Source organism: Xenopus tropicalis, chromosome 5 (assembly GCF_000004195.4).
Source record: "Xenopus tropicalis strain Nigerian chromosome 5, UCB_Xtro_10.0, whole genome shotgun sequence".
In the NCBI taxonomy this organism is placed as follows: domain Eukaryota; kingdom Metazoa; phylum Chordata; class Amphibia; order Anura; family Pipidae; genus Xenopus; species Xenopus tropicalis.
The window spans coordinates 83,127,220-83,154,951 of NC_030681.2; the positions used below are offsets into that span (position 1 = coordinate 83,127,220).

The 27,732-nt window shown below is 38.1% G+C and overlaps 1 protein-coding gene and 1 long non-coding RNA gene across 2 annotated transcripts in view; both read left to right on the plus strand.

Annotated features, from left to right (window-relative positions):
- Positions 1-9,764: 9,764 nt before the first annotated feature.
- Positions 9,765-27,732, plus strand: part of mms22l (MMS22 like, DNA repair protein) — a 48,359-nt gene continuing 30,391 nt past the window's right edge. Inside the window, exons 1-11 of the mRNA XM_012963538.3 lie at positions 9,765-10,093; positions 11,640-11,765; positions 12,058-12,110; positions 13,362-13,449; positions 15,414-15,591; positions 16,142-16,235; positions 16,829-16,959; positions 18,402-18,515; positions 18,635-18,814; positions 19,389-19,451; positions 21,718-21,837. Coding sequence (XP_012818992.3) covers positions 9,921-10,093; positions 11,640-11,765; positions 12,058-12,110; positions 13,362-13,449; positions 15,414-15,591; positions 16,142-16,235; positions 16,829-16,959; positions 18,402-18,515; positions 18,635-18,814; positions 19,389-19,451; positions 21,718-21,837 — 1,320 coding nt within the window. The 5' untranslated portion in view covers positions 9,765-9,920. The remainder of the gene's footprint in view (positions 10,094-11,639; positions 11,766-12,057; positions 12,111-13,361; positions 13,450-15,413; positions 15,592-16,141; positions 16,236-16,828; positions 16,960-18,401; positions 18,516-18,634; positions 18,815-19,388; positions 19,452-21,717; positions 21,838-27,732) is intronic.
- LOC116411085 lies at positions 23,938-27,260 on the plus strand. The gene is made up of 2 exons (XR_004222828.1): positions 23,938-24,339; positions 26,430-27,260. It is a non-coding gene; the product is annotated as an uncharacterized LOC116411085 (long non-coding RNA).

Below are 27,732 nucleotides of genomic sequence, written 5' to 3' on the forward strand. Positions count from 1 at the left end.
ACCTGCCTAACTTCTAGTTGATCCAGAGGAAGGCAAAAAACCCCATCTGAAGCCTCTCTAATTGCTGCAGAGGGGAAAAAATTCCTTCCTGACCCCATGATGGCAATCGGACCAGTCCCTGGATCAACTTGTACTAAGAGCTATCTCCCATAACCCTTTATTCCCTCACTTGCTAAGAATCCATCCAGCCCCTTCTTAAAGCTACATAATGCATCAGCCAGCACGACTGATTCGGGGAGGAAATTCCACAACTTCACAGCTCTCACAGTAAAAAAAACCTTTCCGAATATTTAAATGGAACCTCCCTTCTTCTAAACGGAGTGGGTGCCCTCGTGTCCGTTGGAAGGACCTACTTGTCACATGAACCACACAGCCAGTACTTGCCAGATATTCCTGCAGCTCCTTTAATGTTTCTGTAGGCCTCTTGGTAGCCTCCCTGACCAGTTTTCTTCTCATCTTTTCATCAATTTTGGAGGGAAGTCCAGTTCTTGGTAATGTCACTGTTATGCCATATTTTCTCCACTTGATGATGACTGTCTTCACTGTGTTCCCTGGTATATCTAATGCCTTGGAAATTCTTTTGTACCCTTCTGACTGATATCTTTTAACAATGAGATCCCTCTGATGCTTTGGAAGCTCTCTATGGACCATGGCTTTTGCTGTGGGATGCGACTAAAAAAATGTCAGGAAAGACCAACTAAAGCAGCTGAACTTTATTTGGGGTTAATCAGAGGCACTTTAAATGATGGCAGGTGTATGCTGACTCCTATTTAACATGATTTTGAATGTGATTGCTTAATTCTGAACACAGCTACATCCACAGTTAGAAGAGGGTGTGTACACTTATGCAACCTCATTATTTTAGTTTTTTTGGTTTTCTTCCCTCCACCTAAAAGATTCCAGTATGTTTTTCAATTGACTGGTACAGTTTATAGGTCACATTAAAGGTGGAAAAAGTTCTGAAATGATGTATCTTTGTCTCATTTTTGTACAGCACAGGAACCTGACTTTTACCAGGGGTGTGTAGACTTTTTATATCCACTGTATTTTCTATACGTGGGGTCTGCTGTTAGAAGGCAGGGCCTGTGACAATTACGTTGCAGGATCAACTTGGCAACTCCCTTAGCTTATTGCTGATGAGATTGGGGTGCATCTGACTCTCTGCACCCCCAGAAAAAGCTGCCAGTGTAAAGAGAAAGCCTTCACTACAAAGAACATACTGTAGGTATTACATTCTTGGCAGGTAAGGCCTTCTCTTGCAAAAACGTAGGGTAGAACTATTTGTTGTAATTGTCAACACTATTGTGAGTATCCTATCTTTCTCCTATTTAGTGAGGTTATGCTGCCTTGTCACATGGTCACTGCTGATCTCTTGGTATGACCCTTGGCCTAACTTGTTTTTCTGTCATTAGCCCTGATTTCATGCTTGCATATGGACATCTTTTATCCCTCATTTTTGTCTTACCATTGTTAATTTTTGCTTTGATACACTTATTTTACTAGTTTTATTGCACTGCAGTTCATTTCTGTTTTTGTGTAAAGCATGATTTTATCTGGTTACCTGAAACAAAGGTTCCCGACTGCCATTCCTACAGATGTGATTAATCGTGACAGCAATTCTGACAGAGATTAACTCAAGTTCATTATGTTATATTACTGTCGGGAACTCCCCAGATTAGAAACAGGGACATGGTGTTTACAGGCTGTGGCTCATCTGGGTTAAGCCACAGGAAGCAGCGTAGGCAGGGACTGGCTTATAATACTGACTATTCCATCAGACTATATTCCCCAACCACACCCATAATCCAGCTGCAGGCAAACCCAATTTAGGGACAAAGTAAAGCTGGCCATACACTTCAAGAACTTTTCGTTATCATAGGACCAAGCTAATCTTGAAACGAAAGTAAGATTTACCCATAAACGAAAATTACCATTTCAAGTGATATTGTCTTCTTGAAGCTAGGAAAACTTGTTGAGATCATGTCAACGACAGATGTCCCTTCCCTAGAAGATCTTTCTTTGCTTCAAATCTTTAGTGGTTTTCAGATTTATGTCACTGTCTTTTTTTGCAACAATATGAAAAAGTCATGGTTATTGTGTGCCTAGTTGAAAATTCAGTTTTTGTGACTTTTCTGCAACTTTTTCCCGCATTTGCTTCTTCAGTTCAGATTTTTTGATGTGTCTGACATTCATGGAAACAAGTTTATTCAAAGTTTAAAAAAAAAAAATGTCAGATAAATTTGAGTTTTAGTAAATCTGCCTCCACCATTTCCAATTGTTTTCAAAATTATTATTTAATTATTACTGAAGTTAAAAGCATTTTTTGTTTTTCCCTTTCTGTTCTCTGGGTCTGACTTAAAGGAAAAGGAAAGGCTAGTAAAGAGTTAATCTCAAGCGCAGGCATATTTTCAGTTCTCTCAATAGTTCCCTTAAGTCTTCCCATATTTCTCCTGTTCAGAATATCTGAAGCCAAACAGGAAGAAAAAACGCTGAGCTGTGTAAAGAAAGTTCCCATAATGCCTCACTCCTACACAGACACCCAGACCAAGTGAACATGCTCAGTTAGTAAGACTATGGGGCTGATTTACTAATCCACAAACGGTCCAAAGGCGTCCGAATGCGTTTTTTTCGTAATGATCAGTATTTTGCGTTTTTTCGTAAATTGTCGAGACTTTTTCGTAGCCTTTACAACTGTTTCGCAAATTGTCGCAACTTTTTCATAGCGTTACGACTTGCGCGAATTGTTGCGACTTTTTTGTAGCCTTCGTGCCGAGTACGAAAGTTTCGGATTCATTCAAGCTATAGTATTGTGACTTTTCTTGGGCCAGGTTGGAGCTGCAGAGTGCCATTGAGTCCTATGGGAGGCTTCCAAAATGATGCAAAGTCTGAAAGATTTGCCTGTCGTTTATGAGGGCTCAATACGAAAAAGTTGCGACAATATACAAGCAATTTGTAACGGCTACGAAAAAGTCGCGACTTTTCGTGCAAGTCGTAACGGCTACGAAAAAAATCGCAAGAATACGAAAAAGTCGCAAAATGTTCGTTTCCAGTCCAAATTTTTCCCATTCGGATTTGAATTCGTGGATTAGTAAATCAGCCCCTATGAGTCCGCTTCCTGCTGATTGGCTCAGATCCACATTCCTAAGGGGGGGAGTGAGTTCTTAGTATTCTTGAGGTAAGGGGGAGCAGGAGAGAGCAGAACACAGAGAGCTGCAGTGTCTGTGGCACATGCATTACAGACACAACAAATCTTTTTACAGAGAAGTCAGTGCAGCGTTTCTGTGAGTGCTTATGGCTGTATTTACATAGACCTTTCTGATAAAGCTTACTTAGTTTTTACCTTTCTTTCTCCTTTAAAGGAATGTATCAGAAGCCGGGTTTTGCCTAAATAATTTGGAGTAGTTAGTTAGTAGGAGGTAAGAAAATAAAAGAAAGAAATAAGGGGCACGTTTACTAACATTGAAGATAAATATCACCAGTGATGTTACCCATAGCAATCACTCAGATATTTTCCTTTATTTTCTAATGTGTAGGTGACTGTTCTAATCTAATTGAGGATTAGTTGCTATGGGAAGGTCCCTAAATGACCGGATCTTTACCCAATATGCCCAACTTATCATCACAATATCGGTGGAGTAGACCAATCTAAGGCCCCAATACACGGGCCTGAGTATAGTCACGTGAAGGCTTAGCTAAATTGTTATTTTTTTTTTATGAATCAGAGTAGAATTCGAACTTTTGAGTCCACCAGTGTTCCCAAATCTTCCAGAATTTATTTAGAGTTTCTCTAGCTGCAAAATTTTAATTTTTTTTTCCAGCAGATGTCATTAATCTCTACCTTGCTTCCACATCTGCTTCTTTGAACTCTGAAGAGGGAGCTGCATTCAGTACAGAGCATAATTACTGGATGATTAAAAGGAAGCTTTAGTCAACCAAATTTGGAAAAATTCCTAAGAAACTTTTTTTTATATAAAGAACAGTTGTAGGACAGTGGAAAGTTGTTTTATTAATAATGTATGGCAATGTTTATGCTATTGAAGACCTGAAAATACCTTGACTCCAATGTAATTTCACCTTCCTGTTGACTCAAATGCATTTTGGCAAAATTTTGGAGTTTTGCAAAGATTTATGCTAAGCACAATGCCCTGTTTATTCCTTCTCAACACTGCTAAAGCCTATCAAGGTATTTCTTTACTCCAGATGAAATTTTAAATTAACATTTAAGCTTCCTTGAGAAATAACTTAGGCAATAGACTTGGGATAGTCCACACTAGATTTAAATTTACACATTTAAAAACACAAAACATATTTAATCAAAGTTATGTTTTTTAAACAGTTTTTAGATTGAGGACACTTTTAAAAAACTGCAACAATAGCAATAAGTAAGTTTTGAGTGCTTGCTAGAATAGCTTTATGCATGAGTACAAACATTATAATGATAATTTATTTAAGAATACACCATAAGTATTGTGTAGATTGAAAGAAAATGTAATCAACTATATTTTATTATATATGCAATGGATTTATAATGATTGTGATTTAAATCTGAACTGAAAAAGTCAGTGCAGGAAAAAGTTACAGAAAGGTCACAAAACTAAGAATTTTCCAACTTGTCGCATTGAAACAGCATCAAAAAGGGTTGCAACTTTAGAAAGATATGAAAATTACAAGGGCACATTTACCAAAGAGTTAAACAAGAGCTTGCCACAGTCTGGCTGGGTAAATCCCACTCTTACTCTTCATTTAGCGGAATGGAATTGTTAGGGACAGGTTAATCAAGGGGTAAAAATAAAAGTTTGCCCTTTGGTAATATGTGCTGAGGCAGCAATTTTCCAAAGTTTCCATGACCTACGATCTCTCTCATGTAACTGTTATTGTTGTTCATTTTAAAACAATCCATAAGTGTTTCTTTAGAAAAATATTAGACTAGCACTGTCTGGGGATAAAAATTATTACTTAAAGCATGCGTTTTATTTGAAATATGCGTTTCAGTACTTTAATGTCTAAGTACCGCCTTGTGGAAAACTAATTACTGAACCACTGAGAGCTTCATAATGTCCTGCGTTTAAGTCCTGAGCATCATACATAATGCATGGGAAGCAGACTCTGCTCTCTGATTACAGAACACTGTCATTAAGTGAGCAAATTAAAGATGTGAATAATTCACAAGCTTAGCGTATTGTCAGTGCTGCATTGTGGAATTAGAATTTCTAATAAGTACTGCAATTTTTTTTAACCCAATTAACACACGGAACATCTTGAGACTGAATAGTACAATAAAAATTACCACCTTATTCTTTTGCTCCACAACAGTCAAATTAAACACAGTACTTAATTTTGTAGAATTAATTGCTTTATGCAGGGAACTATGGTTTTAATCAAACTTAAAATATTTACATACAAGTTAAATATATACATACATTCTTAAAATAATTGTTGCTTTTATTTAAAAAAAAAAAATAAGTTGCTGAAGGGTAACCCACACAAAAAGATAGTGTATATGACATGTCTGCTAAGCCCCATGAAATCATTGTTTGATAAATGATCATTCAAGACACAGCTGCTGGTATAATATTGCTATATTGCTTTGATTAAAACCGAAAAATACATCTAATGATTGTATAGTATTCATGAACTATAGCATGCTGCAAACGAATACAGAAAAAAAGCTTTCTCTTATAATAACATACAGAAGAGAGATGCAATTTGCTTACCTTTAGTCCCCATTAAGGGAGATGATTTATTTCTTATGATTTTGTGGGTCACTTAGAGGTCCGGAGCAATGCATGTTCATCTACTGCAAAAATGGTATGCTGCCATGGTAAATAAAGAAACATTTTGTTACGATGCATGATTTCTCCTTTTCAGCAGTGCTTAAATCAGTAGCATCTGTTGGCCAATGCATGCTGTTTTGTCTTCATAACCAAGACAGGTTAGTTCCGGAGACTGAAGAAGTTCAAGTGAAATAGAAAAGCCTTGTCTATACGAAGCAAGATGTGCTTTCCAAACAAAAGAAGCATTTATTTTATTTTGAAGTATATATGATTGCGTGTCTCAGGAGAATGCTCCTGAAGCACTCTCTATGTCCATAGCCAGAGAAATGGGGAGAGATGGGGAGAGGGAGAAGCAAAAAGAAGAGGGCTGTCAGTGCAGTTAAATCTGCATATGGAAATCAGTGTAATCCAGGGTACAGTTTTATTTAACTATGATGTAGAGTTTTTTTAATTAGACTGGAACCTAGATTTGACTGCATAGAAATTAGACAGAGGTGGGAACTTAAATCTTATATGGAAACAACTGGACTAGTAAATTACCATATAGCTAACTGCAATTCATACCCTACTTCAAAACTTCTAAAGTTTAGAATTTAGGAAAAATGCTACATAATTTCAGAAAATGATGTATTTTGGCAGAGTACCCCAATATACCTCTATATGAATAATTTTTTCTTTAGAAAAAATACTTTAATCAGAAGTGGTGGTCTGAAAGAGGTTGCACATATAAAGGTATAAAACAACCAGCACAAAAAGTGTTAAATAGTGTATGTAAATTTGAACAGGGCATTCCAAAGTTACAAAATGTTTCCTTTTTTTAGTGGCTGATTTATCAACATTCAATTTTTTTTCCACTATTCAAATTTTTGCACAAAAACTCCCAAATTCAAATGATGTGTTTCAAAATTCAAATGGTTGATAATTATTGGCATATAAAAACTTCATGTAGTCAGTGGAAGTTGTCTTAGGCAAAATGCAAGCAATTTTTTCAATTTGAGGTTTTTGAATTTTTAAAAAAATTTGAGAGTTTGTCAAACAATTGAAATTTTTATCTTGATTTTTATATAATAATTTTTTAATACATAAGCAAACACTGAAGTTTGGTAAAATTTTAAGTTTATTCAAAATTGAAAAAACCCTCTAAAATTCAAAAATTGATAAATAAGCCTCCTTGTGTAAAAGTGCACAGATAAGAGATCTCATCCAAGCTGCTTCCTCAGTTCAATTAAAGGAAAAAGAAAAGAGGAAATAACCATTGGTAGTACTGTAGCAACAAAAGGAAGAGGTTGTAGCACCAATACAAATATAGATGGGTGTGATTTTTATACTAACCAGAACAGTCAATACTTCCAGTATAAGCAACAGTATGAACAACAATACCGTGTACTGCAGGCTGTGCAAAAGTTGGCATTTAACAGCCACTTAAAGAAAAGTGAGTTTGAAGGGTCAGAGGGCCAATGATTTAGTCTGAGAGACTGATACAAAAAAAGAAAAAAAAAAACCTTCATCCTGTAAAAAAACACAAACTAAGCACAAATGACTCTTCTTACACATCCACATTTTTTTTGCTCAAGTACTAGCTTATTTAAGATAAAACTTGCAGTTGCTTTGTCACAATCAAAAATCAAATTGCTGTATTCATTTTCAATGAGGCTGAAAGTTCCAGTTTAATAAACTGGAAAAAATGAATAAGTTGCCTAAGACAATTGTTTTTTAATGTAACCTTTTGTGTGTGCAGAAACATTTTTGTATATATTTGCATTTTTTTAATGCATTTTATAGTTACATAGGGTTAAAGAAAGACCAGAGTCCATCAAGTTCAACCCTTTCAAGTAAACCCAGCACACACAACCTATACACTCACATACATACATCTATATATACAAACATTAATACTGACTGTAGATATTAGTATCACAATATCATTAGTATCCAGTTGTTTTATGTAATAAAGTATATATAAGTATAATGTATAGCACACTCAGTTACAAGAACTGATGATCACATTCATCCCTTAAGCCACAAAATACTGACACAGTAATTAAAGTCAAACATGCACTACAGATTTAAAGAAACAAAAAAGGTTATTTGTTAATAAACTGATTTTTTTTTTTGTCTGAAATGTATAAAAGTTTTTAAACTCCAATCACTATATATAAAATTAAGTAGTCTAATTTTAAAGGCTGCCAATTCACATGTTTACTATGTTCACTATCTTGAGTGATAAGACCCACTCAAGAATGCAAGGGTACCTTGAGACTGCACTGAGCACTGAAGGGGTGCACAAATCTGCAGGTTTACCCTTGCTGTGCAGATTTACCCATAACAATGGTAAATGGACTAGTTGGGGTTTTGCAGACATTTTCAATAAATCAGCATATTTCTGCAGAATAAATATAGCATTCTAGGTGGCACTAATGTGGCAAATCTATTGGCAGTAAAATGCCAAAATTACTTTCCTTCTCCTATAAGAGGATATTGGATATTTTCTTAAACAAGCACAATATCCATGGCTACGGTGGTTTTAAGATCTACATTTAGTTTAGTATAGATATCAGTCAACATATATTTAATGTATGTGATTAAACGGTATTAGAGTTGTAGAAAAAGCCCCTTAGAAGTGAAGTTTTCCTTCATGTTAAAGAAGAACTATACACTCCGGACGCAAAAAGCATCTGCCTAGACCCCCCTCACCTCTCCCTTAATCCGCTTCAACTGCGCAAGCAGGTTAGGTGTAAAGTTGTGGAATTCCAACCCTGAATCAGTCGTACTGGCTGATACATTATATAGCTTCAAGAAGGGGTTGGATGGCTTTTTTAGCAAGTGAGGAAATATATGGTTGTGGGAAGTTAGGCAGGTTATATATAGGTATCATGGTTGAACGTGATGGACGTACATCTTTTTTCAACCTAGCATACTATGTTACTAAGTATGTGGCAGGATGAGAGGCAAGCAAATTAAACTGGCCACTGGTCATAATGCAGCTGCAAGCAAGTCCATGATTAGGCCAGTGGTCAGAGGAGGTGGCAGACAAATTGTAAGACGGTGAGACAGGCCAGATATCAGGGTTGGCATGGAAGACACTGCCCATTAATTTATTCATCTCTATATGATTCTAGAAACATAACCCATGGAGACAGGACAGGACAAACTTATCTGGTGTCCCTTGGACATTACTAAGCAGCTCCTCCATTCGCATAACATTTCCCATCTCTTTAACCCATTCACTTATAGTTGGGGGGGTAATACATCTCCAGTGGCGTGGTATCACTGTCATGGCAGCCCCCAGGCAAAAACCTAAGAGTGATCAAGGGATCTTGCCTATCAAGGGATCTGGTTTCAGGTCTAAGCCTGTAGAGGAATTGATAACCTTAAATATTTGTTCCCAGAATGGGGTCGGTAGATGACATGTCCGCCAAATATGCAAAGGGGTCCCTATTTCGGTTCCACATCTCCAGCTCTGGTCTGTGACCGTGGGGTAAATTTTGTGTAAAATTTCGGGGCATTTATACCACCTTGAGATTATTTTATAGTTTGGTGTGATCCTATTTTTAAGAATGTGGCAAAAAATGACTATAGAACCCTTCAGGTGATTATTTATTTATTTTATAATAAACACTTTTTAGTAAACCTGGTCTTGAAACTTTACCCTTTACCTAGTCACGGAACTCACCATTCCCCTTGTGTACCTACGCCTTGAAATGTAGTTACTACTTTCTTAGTTACTGGAAAATATAACCAGGCGAGGCATAGAGTGGCGCTCTATCGAGACTCATTGGTCCCAGAATCGGGTCGGGTCAAATGTTTCAAGGCGTCTAACATTGCTAAAAAGTTTCGAGAATAAAGTATACAAACAACTGAAAGCAAGCCGAACAAATGTAACCCTAGCATTCTTCCGTAAAGCCGAATATTAACCTCCCACAGACTACGCTCAGCTCCTCCCTTCTCTCCAAGCGCCACCCTGACGTCCACACTCTCCCCAAAGCTTCTACTTTGCTGCAGCCCCAACCAATGAGAAACTTATGCACAACCTGAGCGCTTTCTGACTGGTCCCCGCTGTCGTGACGTAAGGCACGAAGGCCGGGAACTAAGGGAAGTATCATTCTTGCTGTCTGAATTTTTCCCGGGAAAGTAGCGGTGGATGCCATGACACAGGATTTCAGTGGCTCCCTTACTCCCCCCTTCTCCCCATATTTACCGGATCTATTAGTGGATGAAACATGCAGGGCTCCCCGCTTCTCCTGTGCCCCAACCAGCTGCTCGGGGAATGGCAATACATTTTCCTCATCGTCGTATTTATCAAGTGGCTCATTGAAAAGGTAATTGTTTTGAAAACAGTTCGTATTTCCGTGAAGAGGGACACTCTCTCTAGACATGCAAAGGTCTGCAACATGGGACCCTCGGACTTTTACTAAATGGGACAGTCACCTTATAATTACTCTCTAGTGGGTTCTACTTGGACCTGTTCTGTGCAACTCTTCTTTTGGCAACATTACATAATGTTATTACACAAATCCTGCCTTCCCACTATTTAATCCCCCTTTGTTCAGGATTCAGTGTAGGTATTTTGGTACAAGTCATTACTAATGTAAACATACAGTGCTCAATGCTACTTTGCTACAGATGGTTTAATTGTCATCAGGCCTGGACTGGAATTCAAAATAAGCCCTGGCGATTTAAGTACACACTGGCTCTAACAGCCCCCAACCAGCCCACCAAATAGTAACTGTCTGTGGCATCTTACATTTGCCCCTCTGGCATTTGTCAGAATCTACAGATTGCCAGTCCAGACCTGTTAGACATTATTGCACATCATGTTATTACATGCAGCAATACACAATAACAAGCTTGGATTGACATAGTGTGGCAGTGGTTTGTGGGAAATGTGCATTAGTGCAAAGGTAGAATTGGCAATGGCGGGTAACAGGTTGGTCTGTACGTATAAGGAGTAATCTTTAAGAGGTGAGGGGAAGGGAGGGATTTGTAGGGTATTACAAATTTACATTGGCAGTAAATTTGTACTCCTGGTCCTAGCGGGTGATTTACAGGCTGGGCTGAGTGGTAACCCTATGCAGAGGTTTGTGGGCGAGTAGAAGGCATCAAATACACCTGACTGCTATGCACGCACAAATGATCTTAATTTCCACATGCATTTTTACACCACATTAGTTTCAGAAAAACATCATGTGTGACATAGGCCTTTGTCCCTACTGTGTTTGAATACTTGGTTATAGATATTTAAAAATGTTGCTGTAGCAGCTGATCAGTCATAGTTCCAACGATTTATAGAAACTCAGTATATAGCTAAAGCTATTGGGGTTATCTAAAATGCATCCTTCTGAAATCCCGCCATAACTATAGTGGTAGAAATATGCAGGCACCTTAACAAAAAGTTGCATTTTGCTGAGAATTTGTGAACTTGATTGCTACTTCAGTAAGCTGTAGCATCATTTCACCAATTAGCTTTTACCTGGGTATAATAATGGAAGGAAAGGAGTGCTTTCTATAGGAATATGTGTTTAGGATATCCTTGTGATGTTTTGAAAAACTTTGTGCAATTTGGCCCATGTAGACTGCCATATTGCACTGATCCGTGTGACTGCACTGTGTATGAGCCCATGCTGCTCCTGGATAGCACTGACTGACTCGGTTTTTGCACAGGCAGTAGTTTGAGTATGCAATGTAATAATTAGTTCAAACTTTATCTGCCTGGTTGCTTAAAGGCAATATACCCCCAAATGTACAGTAACAGCGTAAAAACGTTCATGCCTGTCACTACACACAGCGATCAGCTGTGGATGGTATTTAGAAAGTACGTTTTTTGCAAAGCATTATTTTTGTGTTGGTTTTTATTTCTTTTTATAGGCTTCTGTTGAGACTTGACCCCTCTCCGACTGATTATGAGTCTGATACCGTGGAGATTTTTGACTTCCCGTGGGTGGCTGAAACTGCTCTGGTTGAATCAACTGATCTTCTCTTTGGATTGTTTAGGTGATATATATAAATATGTTCTCTGCAATATTCCTTCTTGGCTGTGTGCGCATTCAAACTTGTATTCTCAGGTCAGAATAAATACAAAAGTTTGTGTTATCACACAATTCTTTGTGCACACACAATTTGTTTTGTGCACTGTTTTCAAAATTTGTGTGCAGCTTAGAGTGAATTTTTTCCTTTGACCATTCCATCTATATTGGAAATGATTTTTTTATTTCTACATAATGTATACTGTTGGTAGGTAAACTGATATTTGTCATTGTTAATTACAATTGTCTTTTTGTTTTAGGCAGAAACTTGATATTTTGGAAAACTTGTGCCAACCTCTCTCACTGGACCCTGGTAAGTATTTTAATATATTTAGTTAAGTTATTCTAAAAGAAACTTTATTTTTTCACGGTTTATGTTGTATTGTCTGAACAGAATGAAATCAGGTTACAAGTGCTGCCATGCTTTGTAATGAATAACGCTACACCACTTGGCAAGAGCATGTTTAAACACCCATGGGTACCCCTAGGACTTGCATATTCTGAGGCATTCTCTGTAGACCAATTAAGCTATGAATCCAGTCATGACTGCAGTAGATGCATTTTTGTACCCCTGGCGCTTTTGTGTTTGTGTCTATTAAAAAAAAAAAAAATCTATACATATCTTGCATACTTTATCATCTTTGTCAGAAATTACAATGTTTCTGACTGTGTATAGAGTACACCCTTCTCTGCTACACTTTGTTATATGGAAACCATTTATGCAGAAAGTTAACTAACTAGCACAAATCCTGCTAGGTTTCTTATTTTAACAAAATTGGTGTTAAAGCACCTAAACTAACTGAAATGTCCTGACAAGTGCCTGTTGCATATAATGGCAGGTGATAGTGTCAGCACTTTCCCTTCTAAATATAGAACAATCCCCTTCTACCATATTTTAGGGACAGATATACAAGTATAAGATCCATTATCCAGAAAGATCCAAATTAGGGTAAGCCATCTCCAACAGAGTCCATTTAAAGGAAATAATTCAAGTTTTTAAAATGATTTCCTTTTTCTCTGTAATAATAAAACAGTACCTTGTACTTGATCCCAACTAAGTTGGCAAAGTTCCAGGAAAGTGTATGTTTATCATTCAAAATCTGTTAATCCCCAATAAAAATTGCAAATGGGGATTGACGATTGTCAATCTGTAGGGGTCTGTTTCAAGCCATTTAAAAATGTCAGTTACAGCAGAAATAAACAAACTTGCTTGACATTTGCCGTTTTTGCAACAGAATTGCTATATCTCAAGTAGAAACTTTTTAAGATAGCCTGTTTTGTGGGAAGGGAGTGATAAACCATGTCATGTCAGTTTCAGATTTATCAAAACACTATACTGTTTTTTTCCAGTTAAAGGCCCGCAAAACCCCTAGCAGGCCTGCTGCCACTCCAGCCTCATGAGGGGCAAACATTTCTTCCTAACCTTATTCGTGCTGTTCTGCTACACTTGATATATGTAATTATATATTGCTCAGGTTTCCTACGTTTGTTTTGCAAGAGCTTACAATTGAAAGGGTTTTACTTTTTATAACAGGCTACTTATATTCAGTGACTTCCTTTCTAGGACAATTAAGTAACATTCACATTGAGGCTGAGGAAATAAGAAGCCAGTGTGTCCAGTTCTTGCATTATGTCAAAGTGTTTATTTACAGGTAAGAAGGGCAATTAAACTTTAATTTTTATTATTCATTTACATATGTATTTAAATCTGACTGTAGACTTTTTACATTGCTTTTCCTTCTATGATGGTGTTGCTGACTGTTTGCAGTTTCAGATTTAAACCTGATTTGGCCACCCATATGCTGGGCCTTTTTTGGCTAATAAGGGGATTTTCAAAAACTGCTGATTTCTGTCAGTGGGTCTTATACATGGGCAGATAAGCCCCTGGCTTGTTCTGAAGGTACCAGAATGACAGCTGAAATTTGCCCTTGTATGGCCACCTTAAGACACTCATTCCTTACTTGCTCTGTGGCCATTTAAATGCTATCTTTACATAAGGCAATTGTGCACAAAGCTGTTTCCATTGTACCCAGTCGCATTTGTGGCATTGATTGTTTAAGTTGCCAGTGGCAGCACAGTAGTGCTTGACAGGATTTGAATAACCACTTTCTGCAGTTCTCACAGAGGGCAACTGAGGATGATTTCAGGTTTTTATGACAATTTGGGCACCTAAAACCAGAGGCACCCAAAATTCCCTTGTATTCTTTTGACTTCTTCTGTAGATGGGGGACACTGAGGAGAAAAAGAAAAGCTTTTGCAGCTGCAAAATGAACACTGAACTGTTCACCTTTACATTAAAGGGGTTGTTCACCTTTTTGAAAACTCTGACCAAAGTGGTAGGACATTGCAAAACAAACACTTAAAGAAAAAAAAAAGCCTGCTTTGTGTGATATATAAATTGGACTCTAGCATCCAGATAGCTGCTGAACAAAAAAAGCTAAATTTAAAAAATCAGAAAAATGTTGATGCCTTAAACATTTATTTTGAATATTACTGTCTACATCAGTAAACCCCAACCAGTGGCTCAGGGGCAAAATGTTGCTCCCCACCCCTTTTGATGTTGCTCCCAGTGCTCTCAAAGTAGGTGCCCATTTTTAAATCTCTGGCTTGGGGGCAAGTTTTGGAAGCACAGAGACACAGTTTTATTCCAAGCAGAGCCTCCTGCAGGCCAGCAGTCCACATGGGGCTAACGAATAGCCAATCACATTCCTTATTTGGCATCTCCAAAGAATATTTTACATGCTTGTGGATACCTGGTCTACATCATACATACAGTTAACATAAAGGTGAACTACATAAAGTTGATTATGATTTCCTATGATATCTGGAAACAGTTGTTGCTTTTCTGGGTCATTGAAAACCTTAGGTCCCTATGTGTTTGCCTGCAGGTCCCTATGTGTTAGCGCTGCAGTGTCAACAGGCACCATCTTGCACCACTTAGGATCCTCTTTTGACAGTTGGCACAGAGGGGCCTATTTATTATGCTGTTTAAAACGAATTCACCGAAAAACTGTGTAAAATAAATGGCAAATTTATCAAGGGTGTGTTTATTTCACATCGTTCAAACGCCAGATTTGACACTGTTATTTACAGGCGATGTGTGGTGGATTTTGTCTCCATTTTTTTGCACTGCATAATAAATCTTCCTCAGAGCCTGCAGGAGCATACACAGTTGAATCTACATCCAGGAAAAGCTTTAACTATGCAGGCTCTTTATCTGCAAACTGACAGATGAAAATCCAATGTTATGCAAAATAGTGCCTGCCTACCTTCTGCACTACTTTGTATTTTTATAGTAGGTATACACATAAGAACACTTTTGACTGTAATAGGTGATACAGGAAGCAAATGAGGATGGAGGCTAATGGAGGGTGGCTTGTGTATGTTGAAGGGTTAAATTCACCTTTAATGGTGACTGATTTTGTTGTGCCATAGGATGAGCTACAGTAATATCTGTAGGACTTTCAATGCATCTATTTTTTTGTTGTTTCTTTTTAATTTAGAGGCCTGCTAAAATTGACAATATTTTAAGCTCTTGGCCAAAGTAGTATTGTATTTGTTCAGAATTTACATTTCGCTTTCAGAAAGTTTTTTTTTTTTTGTTTTTTTTTAACAGATTTCTTGATCCACCCCAAAAAATGGACACTATCCCAGTTCACCCTTATGAGGAACTGGAAGCCCAACTTCCCTCTAAGTTAATAGAAGAACTTCATGGTTTAAGGCTGTATCTTGGACACCTCTGTGAACTCCCAAACAATATTCAGGCAGCTCTTCAGCTCCAGCATCATGGAAAGGTTAGTTTCATTTTTTTACTTCTATTTGCAGTACCTGCTGGAGGTAGTCAAAGAGTAGCTATTTTTAATTACAGCTTTGATACTGATGCTTTACATTCCAGTAAAATGGTACTAATTCTGTTTATAAAAATAAAGTCCAAAAGCTTTTATTAGCCAGGGCTGTGTGCATGTATTTTTATGGAGAGTGAACCCACTTACAAAAGTGTTTAGAAATGTACATGCATGAAACTTGGTTAAATGTGCACAAATTGCAGGTTGGATTTTTACAACAAAAATCATTTACAGATCTAGTAATTTTATTAGGTTTTACACAACATACACAAAAAATAAAATTGAAAACAACAACAAATAAAATTGGCCACAACAACCCAGTTGACATGTCGTGGAGTTAGGTATAGGGGGTGACATTTTTTCTAATACACAATAGCCTTGAATATGGTGACTTGTGCAAGATAGCACAATTGAAATGTGTGTTAGGAGGTCTTTTGCTTTTATACTGAGGATTGTTGTATTGTTGATTTTCAACTTATTATTTGCTTTGCTTGCTAAGGTCTTGCCAGCATCCTGGCACTTACTCCACCTTCACTTTGATGTTCATTGGTCCATCTTAGAAATTCTTCAGATTTTGGGAGATAAGATGCAAGGTAAGCATGTGCTAATGTGATACTTACCATTGTGGATTACACTATAGTACTGTATATATGCTCGGAATGAACTGTTGTTCACTGTTGATGTGCAAGGCAGCCAGGTTAAGAGGTAGATTTCATTGACTCTGATCTATTTTGCTGAGTGCCAGATCAGAGGCAGAAAAACAAATTTACTTTTGTATAAATACTTATGAAATTTGAACCTCTAATGCAGGGACTCTTAATACAGGTATGGGGCCTTTTGCAGAGAAAAGCAAAACATTAAAACACTTTTGAAATAGCTATGTAGAATGGACTTTGTGGGAGATGTGCTTGTCCGATTTTGGATATGAATCAGTGGTGCCCAGTGATGCTTGGAGTGGTTTCCATAATTCCATTTCATACAGTAAAATGTTTGCCTCCAATAGAAAACTATATTTAAAATGAAGTAATAATTCTAGAACAATTTTTAGTTATGAAATGTATTACAGATGTAATCTGGGTCACCTGAGAATTAGGCTAAACCCTGCTCTCATGTAAGAAAATAATAGCATCGTTTTTTTTTTTAATTTGCCGTTTTATTACGTTAATGTGGCTTATATATTTTCTAGGACAAATTGTATATGCACACGAGTATATTAACTTGATTGGAGAAAACTTGACTAACGTGAGTCTGATTGAAGAGCTCTGCGAAGACTTGCTGTGCGATCTGATTTATTATGCAGCAAATAGATATGCTCAGGTATTGCTTACTACATTTCATATTCCAATTTATTTGCATGTCCAATAACCCAATTGGAAACAGTGTAAGAGGAGAGGCTTTGGATGCAAGTACTTTTTAATGATTCACGCAACAACTGGGTTAAAAGTAGCGCATCAGCAACTGTGGTTACGCTTAATAAATTAGCCCTTAAATCACATTAGAAGTAAATGCCATCATCTTCATAGTGTCAGTTATAGTTTATTTTTGGAACAGGTGGTAGATAAAGTGTTTTGTAAATTTGTATGTTTCTACCTGGTGGCTAGAAAATAGCAGTGGAGCACCACAAGGACAAAAGTAAAAATCAGTCTTTATTCCATCATCAGTAAAAGGCACATGTAAATCCGAAAGGACCTAAGCTTTACGCGTTTTGTGGCATCCCACCACTTCCTCAGAAGCATCAACAGTCCATACTAGGGAGGAGTTATATATACCCCACAAGGATTACAACAAATTACTACCAAATCACACTAACCCTTCCCTCCCACAGATATAAAATGAAAAAAACATCACATCAATATGCATATGCAAAACAAAGTACAAGATTACAAAATATAATACAGAAAAAACATTTGTAATTACAAAACCACTGGAAATATCACAAAAAAATTAATATAGAGAGGGAAGAGGATCCCTCTCTATAATGTGCATAGACACTGCAGATCTTAAATCTCCTCTCTCCAGGGCAGAGGCATGTTTCAAAATCCGTGTAGAGACATTACGTATGGTTTTCCCTACATATTGGGAACCATAGGAACATGTTATTAAATATATTACCTGCTTGGATAAACAATTGTTTAATATTGTACTCTTTACCTTTTTAAGTACAATATTAAACATTACTTTAATTGTCTATCCAAGCCCTCCACCCCCTTTCCTTTTCCTTCTTCCCTCTCTATATTCATTTTTTGTGATAATTTCCGGTGGTTTTGTAATTACATTTTGTAATATTGTACTTTTGTTTTGTTTTAATGCATATTGATGCGAGTTTTTTTTTTTTTTAATATCTGTGGGGGGAAGGGTTAATGTGATTTGGTAGTAATTTTTGGTAATCCTTGTGGGTCTATATAACTCCTCCCTAGTATAGATTGTTGATGCTTTTGGGGAAGTGGCGGAATGCCACAAAACTCGTAAAGTGTAGGTCCATTTGGATTTACGTGTGCCTTTTACTGATGGAATAAAGACTGATTTTTACTTTTATCCTTGTGGTGCTCCACTACTATTTTCTTTAAGATCTTTGTTATTGGGACCATCTGGGAGTTGGTCCGCGAGTAGCACACTTGAGCTCGAGCGGTAAGTGTTCCTGTGTATTATCCTTACCTTGCATCTACCTGGTGGTTAGTAAGGTTTTCTTTCCCTGTAAGAAAAATAAGATATAAAAATATTTTGATATAGTGTTTCCTTTATATGCCTTGTTTTTTCAGGTACGTCCATCGGAAGCTTTAAATGATCAAATCTACCACTGTATTTGTGTTAAAGAAATGTGGATTTTACTGCTTCAGCTTCTTGATCATAGAAGTAAAGGATCTTCTTCTGAGGTAAATTGTTTATCTTGTTAAACTGTCTGTTTTATTTTTCCACACACATACATTCAAGTTTAGTTATATTTAATCACAAATTTTAACTTACTGGTTTTTCATTTTTTTTTTTTGCCTAGAGTTTTTGGATCCGAGTTAATAAACTATTGAAAAGCCTTAATCAGGGTTCCAACAGTATGGAATCCCATCGCATTTCAAAAACAGTGCAATGTAAAGACCCTTTAGGACTAAGCTGGTGGCTTATTGCACACCTCTCACCGCTGTATACATTTGATCGGAATGGGAATCGGGAAGAAGCAGTAAGTGCTGTACACCCTGTGAACGGTTAACATCACCAATAATGCTGTTATCAGGGGATGTTTAACTGGTTATTCCTCGCTCTTTTGTGTTATATATTACTCTCTTGAAGGTGGCATAATATGAATGTTTTGGCCAAAAAATACATTCAGATTGGGTCTTGTTAAATCCTTAAAATTATTTTTTTTATGTATAAGAAGCAGAAAATGTATAGTCTCTTTAAATCCATTTTGACAGCCTTAGGCAAAATGTAATTTTAACACAAGTATTGTTAAAATGCTCATTTTTAGCAAAAGTGTTTTTAGGCGTATACAGTCCCTTTAAGTGTGTTTTGACCATAATCATCTGTTTACTGGTGCACTGGTATATTTAGAAGACTTCTATGTAGCACCACTAATAATTTATCTAGAAAAAGTAAATTAGTTAGTCTGCAACATTTTAAAATAGACTGGACATTTAATCAATGTAATGCTGTTCTTCTATATACAAGGGGCACGGGGGGTGTATTTACTTTCTGACTTTGATTTTGGTAATTAATACATGGTTCTTTTTTTATTTTTATTACTACTAATCCAGGTCCAGATATCATCAAACTGGAAATTTATTGAAGACCTTCTTAAGAAGTCAAGTGATGCACAGGTAACAAAGTAGCAAACTTCTCACTTCCATTACACTTGAAGTAGTTTTTGGGATACCTCGAACTTCGGACTAAGTAAGGACTACTTACTTAGTCCTATGTGCAAATGTCATCAAATCGTTTAGTGGACCCCTGGCATACATATCTAAGAAGTTTTATGTTGGTACCTAATGAAATGGGAGATAAGATCCTGTAAACTAGAAGCATTGTGGGAAATTTTATAAGAACAAATTTAGGAAAGAATCGAAGCTTGGTAGTTTTGAGTAGCAATAGATATTTACACATTTGGGATTCTTTAGAAATTCCAAAAATGTATGGTTTGCTGGGGTAAACCTATCATAAATGGAATATCTGAAGCAGTTTTTGAAAATTTGGACTTAAGAAATCAGTTGTATCTTCATGCATAAAAAAATTGTTTGCCATATGTCTTCATAATAAGGAAAATGTCCTTTTCCTCCATTTGTTTAGACATTTAGAGGCCTATTTATTGTTACAGAACCCTTAGTAGTACAGAATTACACAAATCCTAACATATTTTGAAAATTTAGGTTGAAAAATAAAATTATAATAAAACGTTTCCAAGTTAGAAGAAAAAACCATGTTTCTCCAGCAAACTGCACAGTTTCTAGGAAAACCACCAGTGCCATCTCTTCATTGGCTTCTAGACTGGAGGTTGTGTTTGGTAACCTGAGTTGATGAGAACTGAGCATGCTCAGTTAACCAAGAGCCAAAAGTCAGTTCTTAAAGGAGGGGGCTGAATGGAGTGGCAGGTATTTAAAAATTTCAAAGATTATGTATTACATTTATTTGGGGTGTGGTTATATGTCCTTTAAAGAATTTAATTCTTCAAATAAGGAACAATGATACATGACATCTGCTCAAGTTACATGTGAAATAATGTTATATAAGGTTGCACAACAATTCACAAACAATTCACAAAACTGGATCCTTTAGGTTGGCAAAGTCAGTCAACAAAAGGAATATTTGTAAGGAGCCATACTCACTCAATTTATATGCAGGGGTTTGGGGGGTGCAACCTTCCATGGTCACGATATTGCGCGCCCCCCCGAGCTGCTGATGGAGCACGCTTCCCCACTGCATATAAATTGAGTACCTGCCGCTCTTTACAAATATTTCTACATGGCAAAAGCTGCCATTACTCACTGGTAGCCATAACTGTGGTTGTGAAAACTAATATAATATTAATGGCAGTAATCCCTACAGTAGCTTAGTGTTTGCGATGGTAAAGTGAAAATTTTTGTCAATTAAAGAGATGCTCTGACTGTACCTGTTAATTTACTGTGATTTGATGTGATGTCTTATGATATTAAAAAGAGAACTCTAAAGTCTAAAAAAATAAATATATTTTGAATAGCTATGTTTTACTGATCTTACTGTATCAGCCCAGAGATACAGGAGTGCTGCCACATTAATGATCCATGTTTCAAGGTTAATGATCCATGTTTCAAAAGCTCCCCATCTTGGATCTTGTTAGGAATCTTTTGCATGGCGGTGGCACTGCACATGCTTTGTTTGCACAGAGCTGCTGTTGAGAAACTTAGACTAGGGGTTTTTGGAAATCTGTAAAATAAAATAGACAAGTAAGGTTACAAATGTCATAGTAGCTGATGCTACAGGACTGATTACAGTGGTGTAAGTACTATACAATAGATCAAGGTGTGCTGCATTGTAGTCCTCTCCCTAGCCCCCAAGTTAATGTCTCGCCACTCGTTGCGAACTAGCTATCTTAGGGGGTAAGCAGACAGCCAGCAGAGGTTTGTGCAGGGGCCTCCTGAAATTCTCTCTTCCTGTGGGCTCCGGGCCATATTAGTTACACCAATTTATGTTTATTAATTCTATTGCAGATGCAGTGCTTTCTATGCTTCTATGTACTTTGAATATATATTAGTCTTTTGTCAATTTTATGTTGCGAGTACAGACCCTAAGCTCAGGTAATGTGCTGATTGACCCATACGTCAGGCAGGTTAGGGTTGAATGGGTTTCTGGCTACGGGATCCCATACCTATACCTGTTTTGAGTGGAAGAAGTGTGCATATTCATAATACACTTTTCACAATTTTTTTTTTTTTTTAGAAATTTAGAACATGTGAAAAGTAAGAGATCAAATTAGTATTTTTAATGCCAATTTTCACCAAATAACAAAGCATTTTGCCATTAAATATTTGATAATAGTCCATTGTCTCTTCCATATGTTCTAATTATTTTACTGCAAGTTAAACTTTTTTTTTTTTTTGTTACCTCGCTTAGAATGGTGTGCGTGAGGATGAGCTTCGAATGCATCTGCAGTGCTGCTTGTCTTTATGTGACATCTGGGAGTCGAACCTTACTGCTGGAACCATACTGTGGGAATATTTTAGCAAAAATCTGGTCAGTAAAGCCTTGATACAAAGAAAATTAGTTAAGCTCTTGAATTTTACTAGCTAAGAAATGTATTATCATATTATAATTTAATTCATATTGTATGGCAGCAAAGGGTAGATGCAACGACTTAAAAACACTAAACACACTATTTCTCCTTCTTTCCTAGAGGACACACTTGTCAATCTCTATTAGAAGCCAGGGCACTGGAAACAAGAAACTTATCCCAACCCTTATGTACTAGACTCTGTCCTACCTTCCCCAGTTTTTCTTCAGCCTTCTAAAAAGTTGTTTCAGGGCAGACAACTGTATAGGTTTCCAAGCTTCTTGGTCTTATAGATACACTAAAAGACGATACAATTTTCCCATTATACAATATGATAAATGATCTCCTCCATTAGACAAGCACTCATCATCATATTTTAAAGACAACAATAGGTTTAAAACATCTGCTTTAAAATGTAGTGTATACGTTTTTTCAGCCTTTTTGTGTTCCCCTTGGAAACCTAATAAATGGTCAGTCTTAATACTTATTGTTTACAGGGTAAATTGCAAGAATACTTTAATCTTTATTCTGAAATTTATTTCCACCTGAATTTGTTGCTCACTCTACACAAGGGGAGTACGCCCCAAAGTGTTTTGCATTTGTTATATTGTCTGCGAGAGGTTTAGTGATGAAGGTCAAACCTCCAAAGTTTTACATTCCAAACCCATACCAGGAGATGTTTTTTGGCCCAAACCAGGTGGACCTATGATTCCCACAGGGATTTGACCTAACCAGCCACCCATCACTACAAGTGCTGCTAAATTTTTAAAGTTCTTTTTAACCAAGGGTGCAAATTGCAAGAAAACATGTACAGAAGAAAAAAGGCAGTGCACTCACAGGACTTAAAAAGTGAGCAAATATAACTAGAAGGAGATCTTAGATGAGACAATTTCCCTGGTCGTACTCCATATCAGCACTATCTGGGATATCCCCGCCCCCATGCCCCATCAGAAGGATCCTCCCCAAAGCTTTAAAAGCCACCCCCACCCCCTCTATGGCGTCTTTTTTTCCTTCTGCTTTCCTTGCTCCATTGGAAGCAACGTTTTTGCTTTTTAGCCTTGGGAAAGCATTAGGTGACCGGAAATGGCACCTAGGGACTGGGGTTTTTTGGTCCATGAGATCTTTTCCCCTGCACATTACCTCATATCCTGGGATCTTCGGCTCTGTTCTGCTTGATAAGGTAGGACAATGCTGTTGGTATATTTGATCCCATGTGCCTTTCTGGTTTGTCATAATGGCATCCAATGGCAAGTGCTAGTCCCCCCATCCGTATGCCCTCCCAGGCCGTGAGTGTCTGGTGGCAATGGTGTGTGGCCCGACACACTTAATATTTTTGCGGATGGGCGAGGGAGGTGGAAGTTAGCAGTCCTCAACATTTAGTTAGTGGCCTGAGTCTGGCGATCTCCATATTCCTTTTTGTTCTACTGTGTGGAGAGATTTTTTTTTTTTAATAGAGCCAGAGTTCAAAGCCTACTGCCTCCCTCACAAAGTCTTTCCTAAGGTTTTGTATTAAGAGGTGTTTAAAAAAAAAAAAAAAAAAAAAAAGGGCCTGACACCCCACTGTCTTTAAACATTGGGCTGCATTATGTACTACAAATGGGTTAGTTTGCCTGCTAGTTGCTACATACCTGGATAGCTTTAGCTGAATGTAACCAGTCAAATATTATGGTTACTTGCAGACAGATTGGGTGATTCATTGAACCTTTCAGTTGCTCTGGATTGTGTTACAGTTGCTAGGGCAGAGCCATGTAGTAACCTTGGGAACTGCCTATGAAATGCATTCCTGAGTAGCCTCAGGTGAATGTGATTATGTGCTAAGCTACACTCTACCTGAGCTTTCCAGAGATTGCAGCAGTCCTGTGTCATGGCTACTTGCTGATACATGGGGTAATGCGTCAACTCCTTTCAGCTGCCCGCATTGTGTTATGGTTGCTAGGGCACTGTAGTGTAGTTACTACTAAGAACTGGCTAATTAGATGCATTCCTGAGTAGCCTCAGGTGAATGTGATTACGTGATCAGCTACACTCCAGCTGAGCTTCCCAGAGAGTTGCACCAGTTCTGTGTTATGGCTACTGCTACTACACCAGGTAATGCACTAATATTTCACTTACTGTGGAAGGTGTTTATAGTAGTCAGGGCATTATAGAGTTGAAGTAACTCTGAGATCTGTATCTGCATTAGCTGGGTATAATTATGTGTATGCACATGGATCCAGTACTTTGCCATCACGATTGTAGCCAGATTGTATTGCTGCATTAGGGCTGAAGTTGTTCAGGTGCCTCGCTAGTAGTAGCCTGGCTAATTATGTTTAAAACTCTGTATAAGGGTCTGTAGTATAACCCTACTGGCTAATCGGGGTGTAACCAGAGTACCTCTGCTGAAGGTAATTATGTAATTAGCCAAAGGTGTTGTGGCTCTCATTCCAGTCCTGAGTTCCCAGAGTATAGCACCATAGGCTGGGAAGGTAAGGTTCTGTATACTGATTTTGTTTGCTGGTTTCCTATATCAGTCCTCCTTTAGGAACCTCTTTCCAGTTTTTGATGCCTAAGGTAGGCCATAACTATTGGCTTAGAGAGCTATAGTATTATAGAAATCGAGAGCCCTTTATTCTGATCACTTAAAGGTGTTTTGTAGCACACTGCAGAGGGCTGTAATCCTACCTTGTCAGCTAGCAGCAATTATTGGCCGTGCTTTGGGGTCCCCAGGCCAGGCTTGTGTTGCTACCAGTAAACTAACACAATTATTGATTTGTGATTAGCATTATCTGCATATGTGTTAATAGTGTATTGCCATGTAGTTTTCTTTCAGGCTATGCATGGGCACATTGCCATTAAGTGTTCCTATACTTATGCTGTATGTTTCTCTGTACAATAATCACCAGCAGATTTTTTTTTTTTTTTTTTTCACTTTTCTAAGGTTCAGAACCCTGTATTATGTATGCTTAAACTGCAAATGTCTGGGTACCAGATAATATTCATTAGTTCTTCAGCAACCCTGTAGAACCCTGTATTATGCATGCTTAAACTGCAAATGTCTGGGTACCAGATAATATTCATTAGTTTTTCAGCAACCATTGGCTGGTAACAATTTGGGCAGTAAGCATACCTAAAGCTTTAGCTGACTGAATGTTTGCTGTACTGGGCAATGTGCATGTTCATGAATCTGCAGCCCAAACAGAGTGCATCTCTAGCATCTCCAAATATGTGCTATTAGCATGCCTAAAGCTGCAGCACAATTCATGGTTCCTGTATTATGCATGCTTAAACTGCAAATGCTGGGGTACAAAATAATATTCATTAGTTTCTGCAGCAACCAGAGTCTGGTACCAGTTTGGGCAGTAAGCATACCTAGAGCTTTAGCTGACTGAATGTTTGCTGTACTGGGCAATGTGCATGTTTATGAATCTGCAGCCCAAACAGAGTACTATCTCCAGCATTTCTTTTATCTGTGCTATTAGCATGCCTAAAGCTGCAGCACAATTCATGGTTCACTGTGTCCTATTATTGATAAGCTTCATAAGCTGTTGCCAGTTCTGGGTTTTGTAGGCCTTTTTTGCAGTACTTCTAAGACCAGGTAGTATGTATGGGCCAAGCTGCAGGTTTCATTGGGCCCTGTGGGTATGCAAGCGGAATGCATTACGGTTATAACTACATCTGAACCAAAAGGGTTATGCTCACATGCTGTAGTTCAACTGTGGGGCCATTGGGCCTGTAGTAATTATTGAGCCTGGCATAAAACCATGATCCATAATATGCTGCAAAACAAACATTCCTCTGAGTTTGCAGTTATTCTAGAGCCCAGCAACATGCGTTCCTTTGTGCCGCAGGGAGGCATCACTTAGTAGTATATACACTTGGTGAACAGCATCTGACTTGCATGTTCGACAGGGCTCTCTCATGAGTTTGATCTACATGGTAAGTCAGTCCAAAAACATTAAATAGTTAAATAGGGGCTGGCTCCATGACCGGTTTGAAGCAAACCCATCAGTGTGTTCATGAATCTCCGCATTGCTAGTGTATAACACTAGCCTTTTTTGAAAGGTGCCAGTACACTTGTTGGTATTGCCTCTTGGGAGCTAAAGGCTGGCAGGTTGCAGCCAATCTCATGGCATCTGCGGGATCGCAGTAGCTCAAGCAGGGTAATAAGATGGCATGTACATTACATCTTAATTATGTTGCTGGGTATCTTCTCTGCCTTGAATAGCTTCACAGCTAAACGCTTGTTTTCGAAGCTGTTTTTTGTTGACAGGGGTTAGGTGTTTTTTGCCCAGCAAGCAGCCGTTAAATAGACTATGCATTACCTTGCTAAGCTATCATTGTCACTTCTGTTGGGTTCGGAGGGTCTAACCCTTGCATTGAATTGGCTGTGGGATTACAGCTGTTTAGGCATATTGTATACATTCTACAGGGCTTGAGAATATATAAAGGTTCACCTGGCTTCCAATTACATGCTGTAAGTAAATGTTTTGGGGTAGCTGCCATTCCATACCTAGTTCCCCCAAGAGGACACGTGTTTGCTCTTTGGGTTTTCTGTTATACACTGTTCTGATTGCAGGGCATATGGCAGGGAATGACCTGGTCTCTCAAGGGATGTCACATTCGCACTGCTTGGGATGACCTATGCTTTCCAATTTATGGACTGTGCCATCATAGTCTCTAGAGGTAAGTTCTACCTACATCTCCCTGCCTAGGGCCCAGTTATCTGGCCCATAGTATTGCCTGCGCAACAGTAAATTACTTGCCCTGAAGTATTCTCCCTTGGGTGAGGGTGCCTCCAGCTGGGAAGCTTGAAACAGGGTGTTTTTGACTTCCATCAAATTAGTCCGAATACAGGGCATACACACTGGTTAGGTCTAGAAGCTCTAACCTTAACTCATACTTGAAAGACATTCCTTATTCCTACCCAGTTGTCTACATTGGCTGGGATTGTCTTCCTGTTCCTATGCTATATATTAGTTTAGCGGCATGGTGGCTATGAGTATGCCTTCCCGTCCAGGGTATATCATATGTAGTGGCATTGCCGTTCATGTCTTCTGTCATGGGTTGCCCTGCTTGTCTCATTTTATGCTAGTCCCCATAAAGGGACAGCATATAGCCCAAAAATTAGGGACTGTTTTGTCATTGCAGTACCTGAGATTCCTGGAATTAGGTTACTCTTGTGGAGGGTTATCATTCTAGTATGTGACCTCGGCATGAGAGCAACCTTTAAAGATTGTTATGGGATAGAGTGCTACTAGCGGTCAAGAGGTCAGCATAAGCACATATAGGACTCATAAAGGTCTGACAGGGCTCACATGGTTTCTGCCTATAGTACTTCCTTCATGATGCATATCTTCTACCTTGTAATGTTCATGTTGCATTAGTTCCAGATACTGATATGTATAGAGACCGGATTCTCTGCTATGGTTTAGCAGGTATTTTCCACTTGCGGTGAATTTCACAGCTGTCAAATGGTATGTCTCTAAATAGTTTTGTGAAATTCTGGGAGTTTGTTCTTAGGGTGTGTCAGGCACTGTCCACCTCTAACCAAGTGGCGATGAGATGGTCAGTTTGGGGTCACACTCACTGTGTGTGTAGGTCTGGGTCCTAGCAGGATCTTCTTTCCTTAGTATCACTGTTCATTCTTTCTCCTGGTTTGGTTTGAGATCAGCCAATCCTATTAGAAGTCTTCAATACATTGCTAGGTTCTTTTCCTGAAGTTGTTAGCATGACAATGGATAGGTTACTATGACGTTCAGCAAAGTTATTGCAGTACCATCCAGAAGTCTGCCAGAGCCTAGTTTCCCTCCCAACTGGGTATTAGCTTGCTATGTCCCAGATAGTGCTGATATGGAGTACGACCAGGGAAAAGGGAAAAT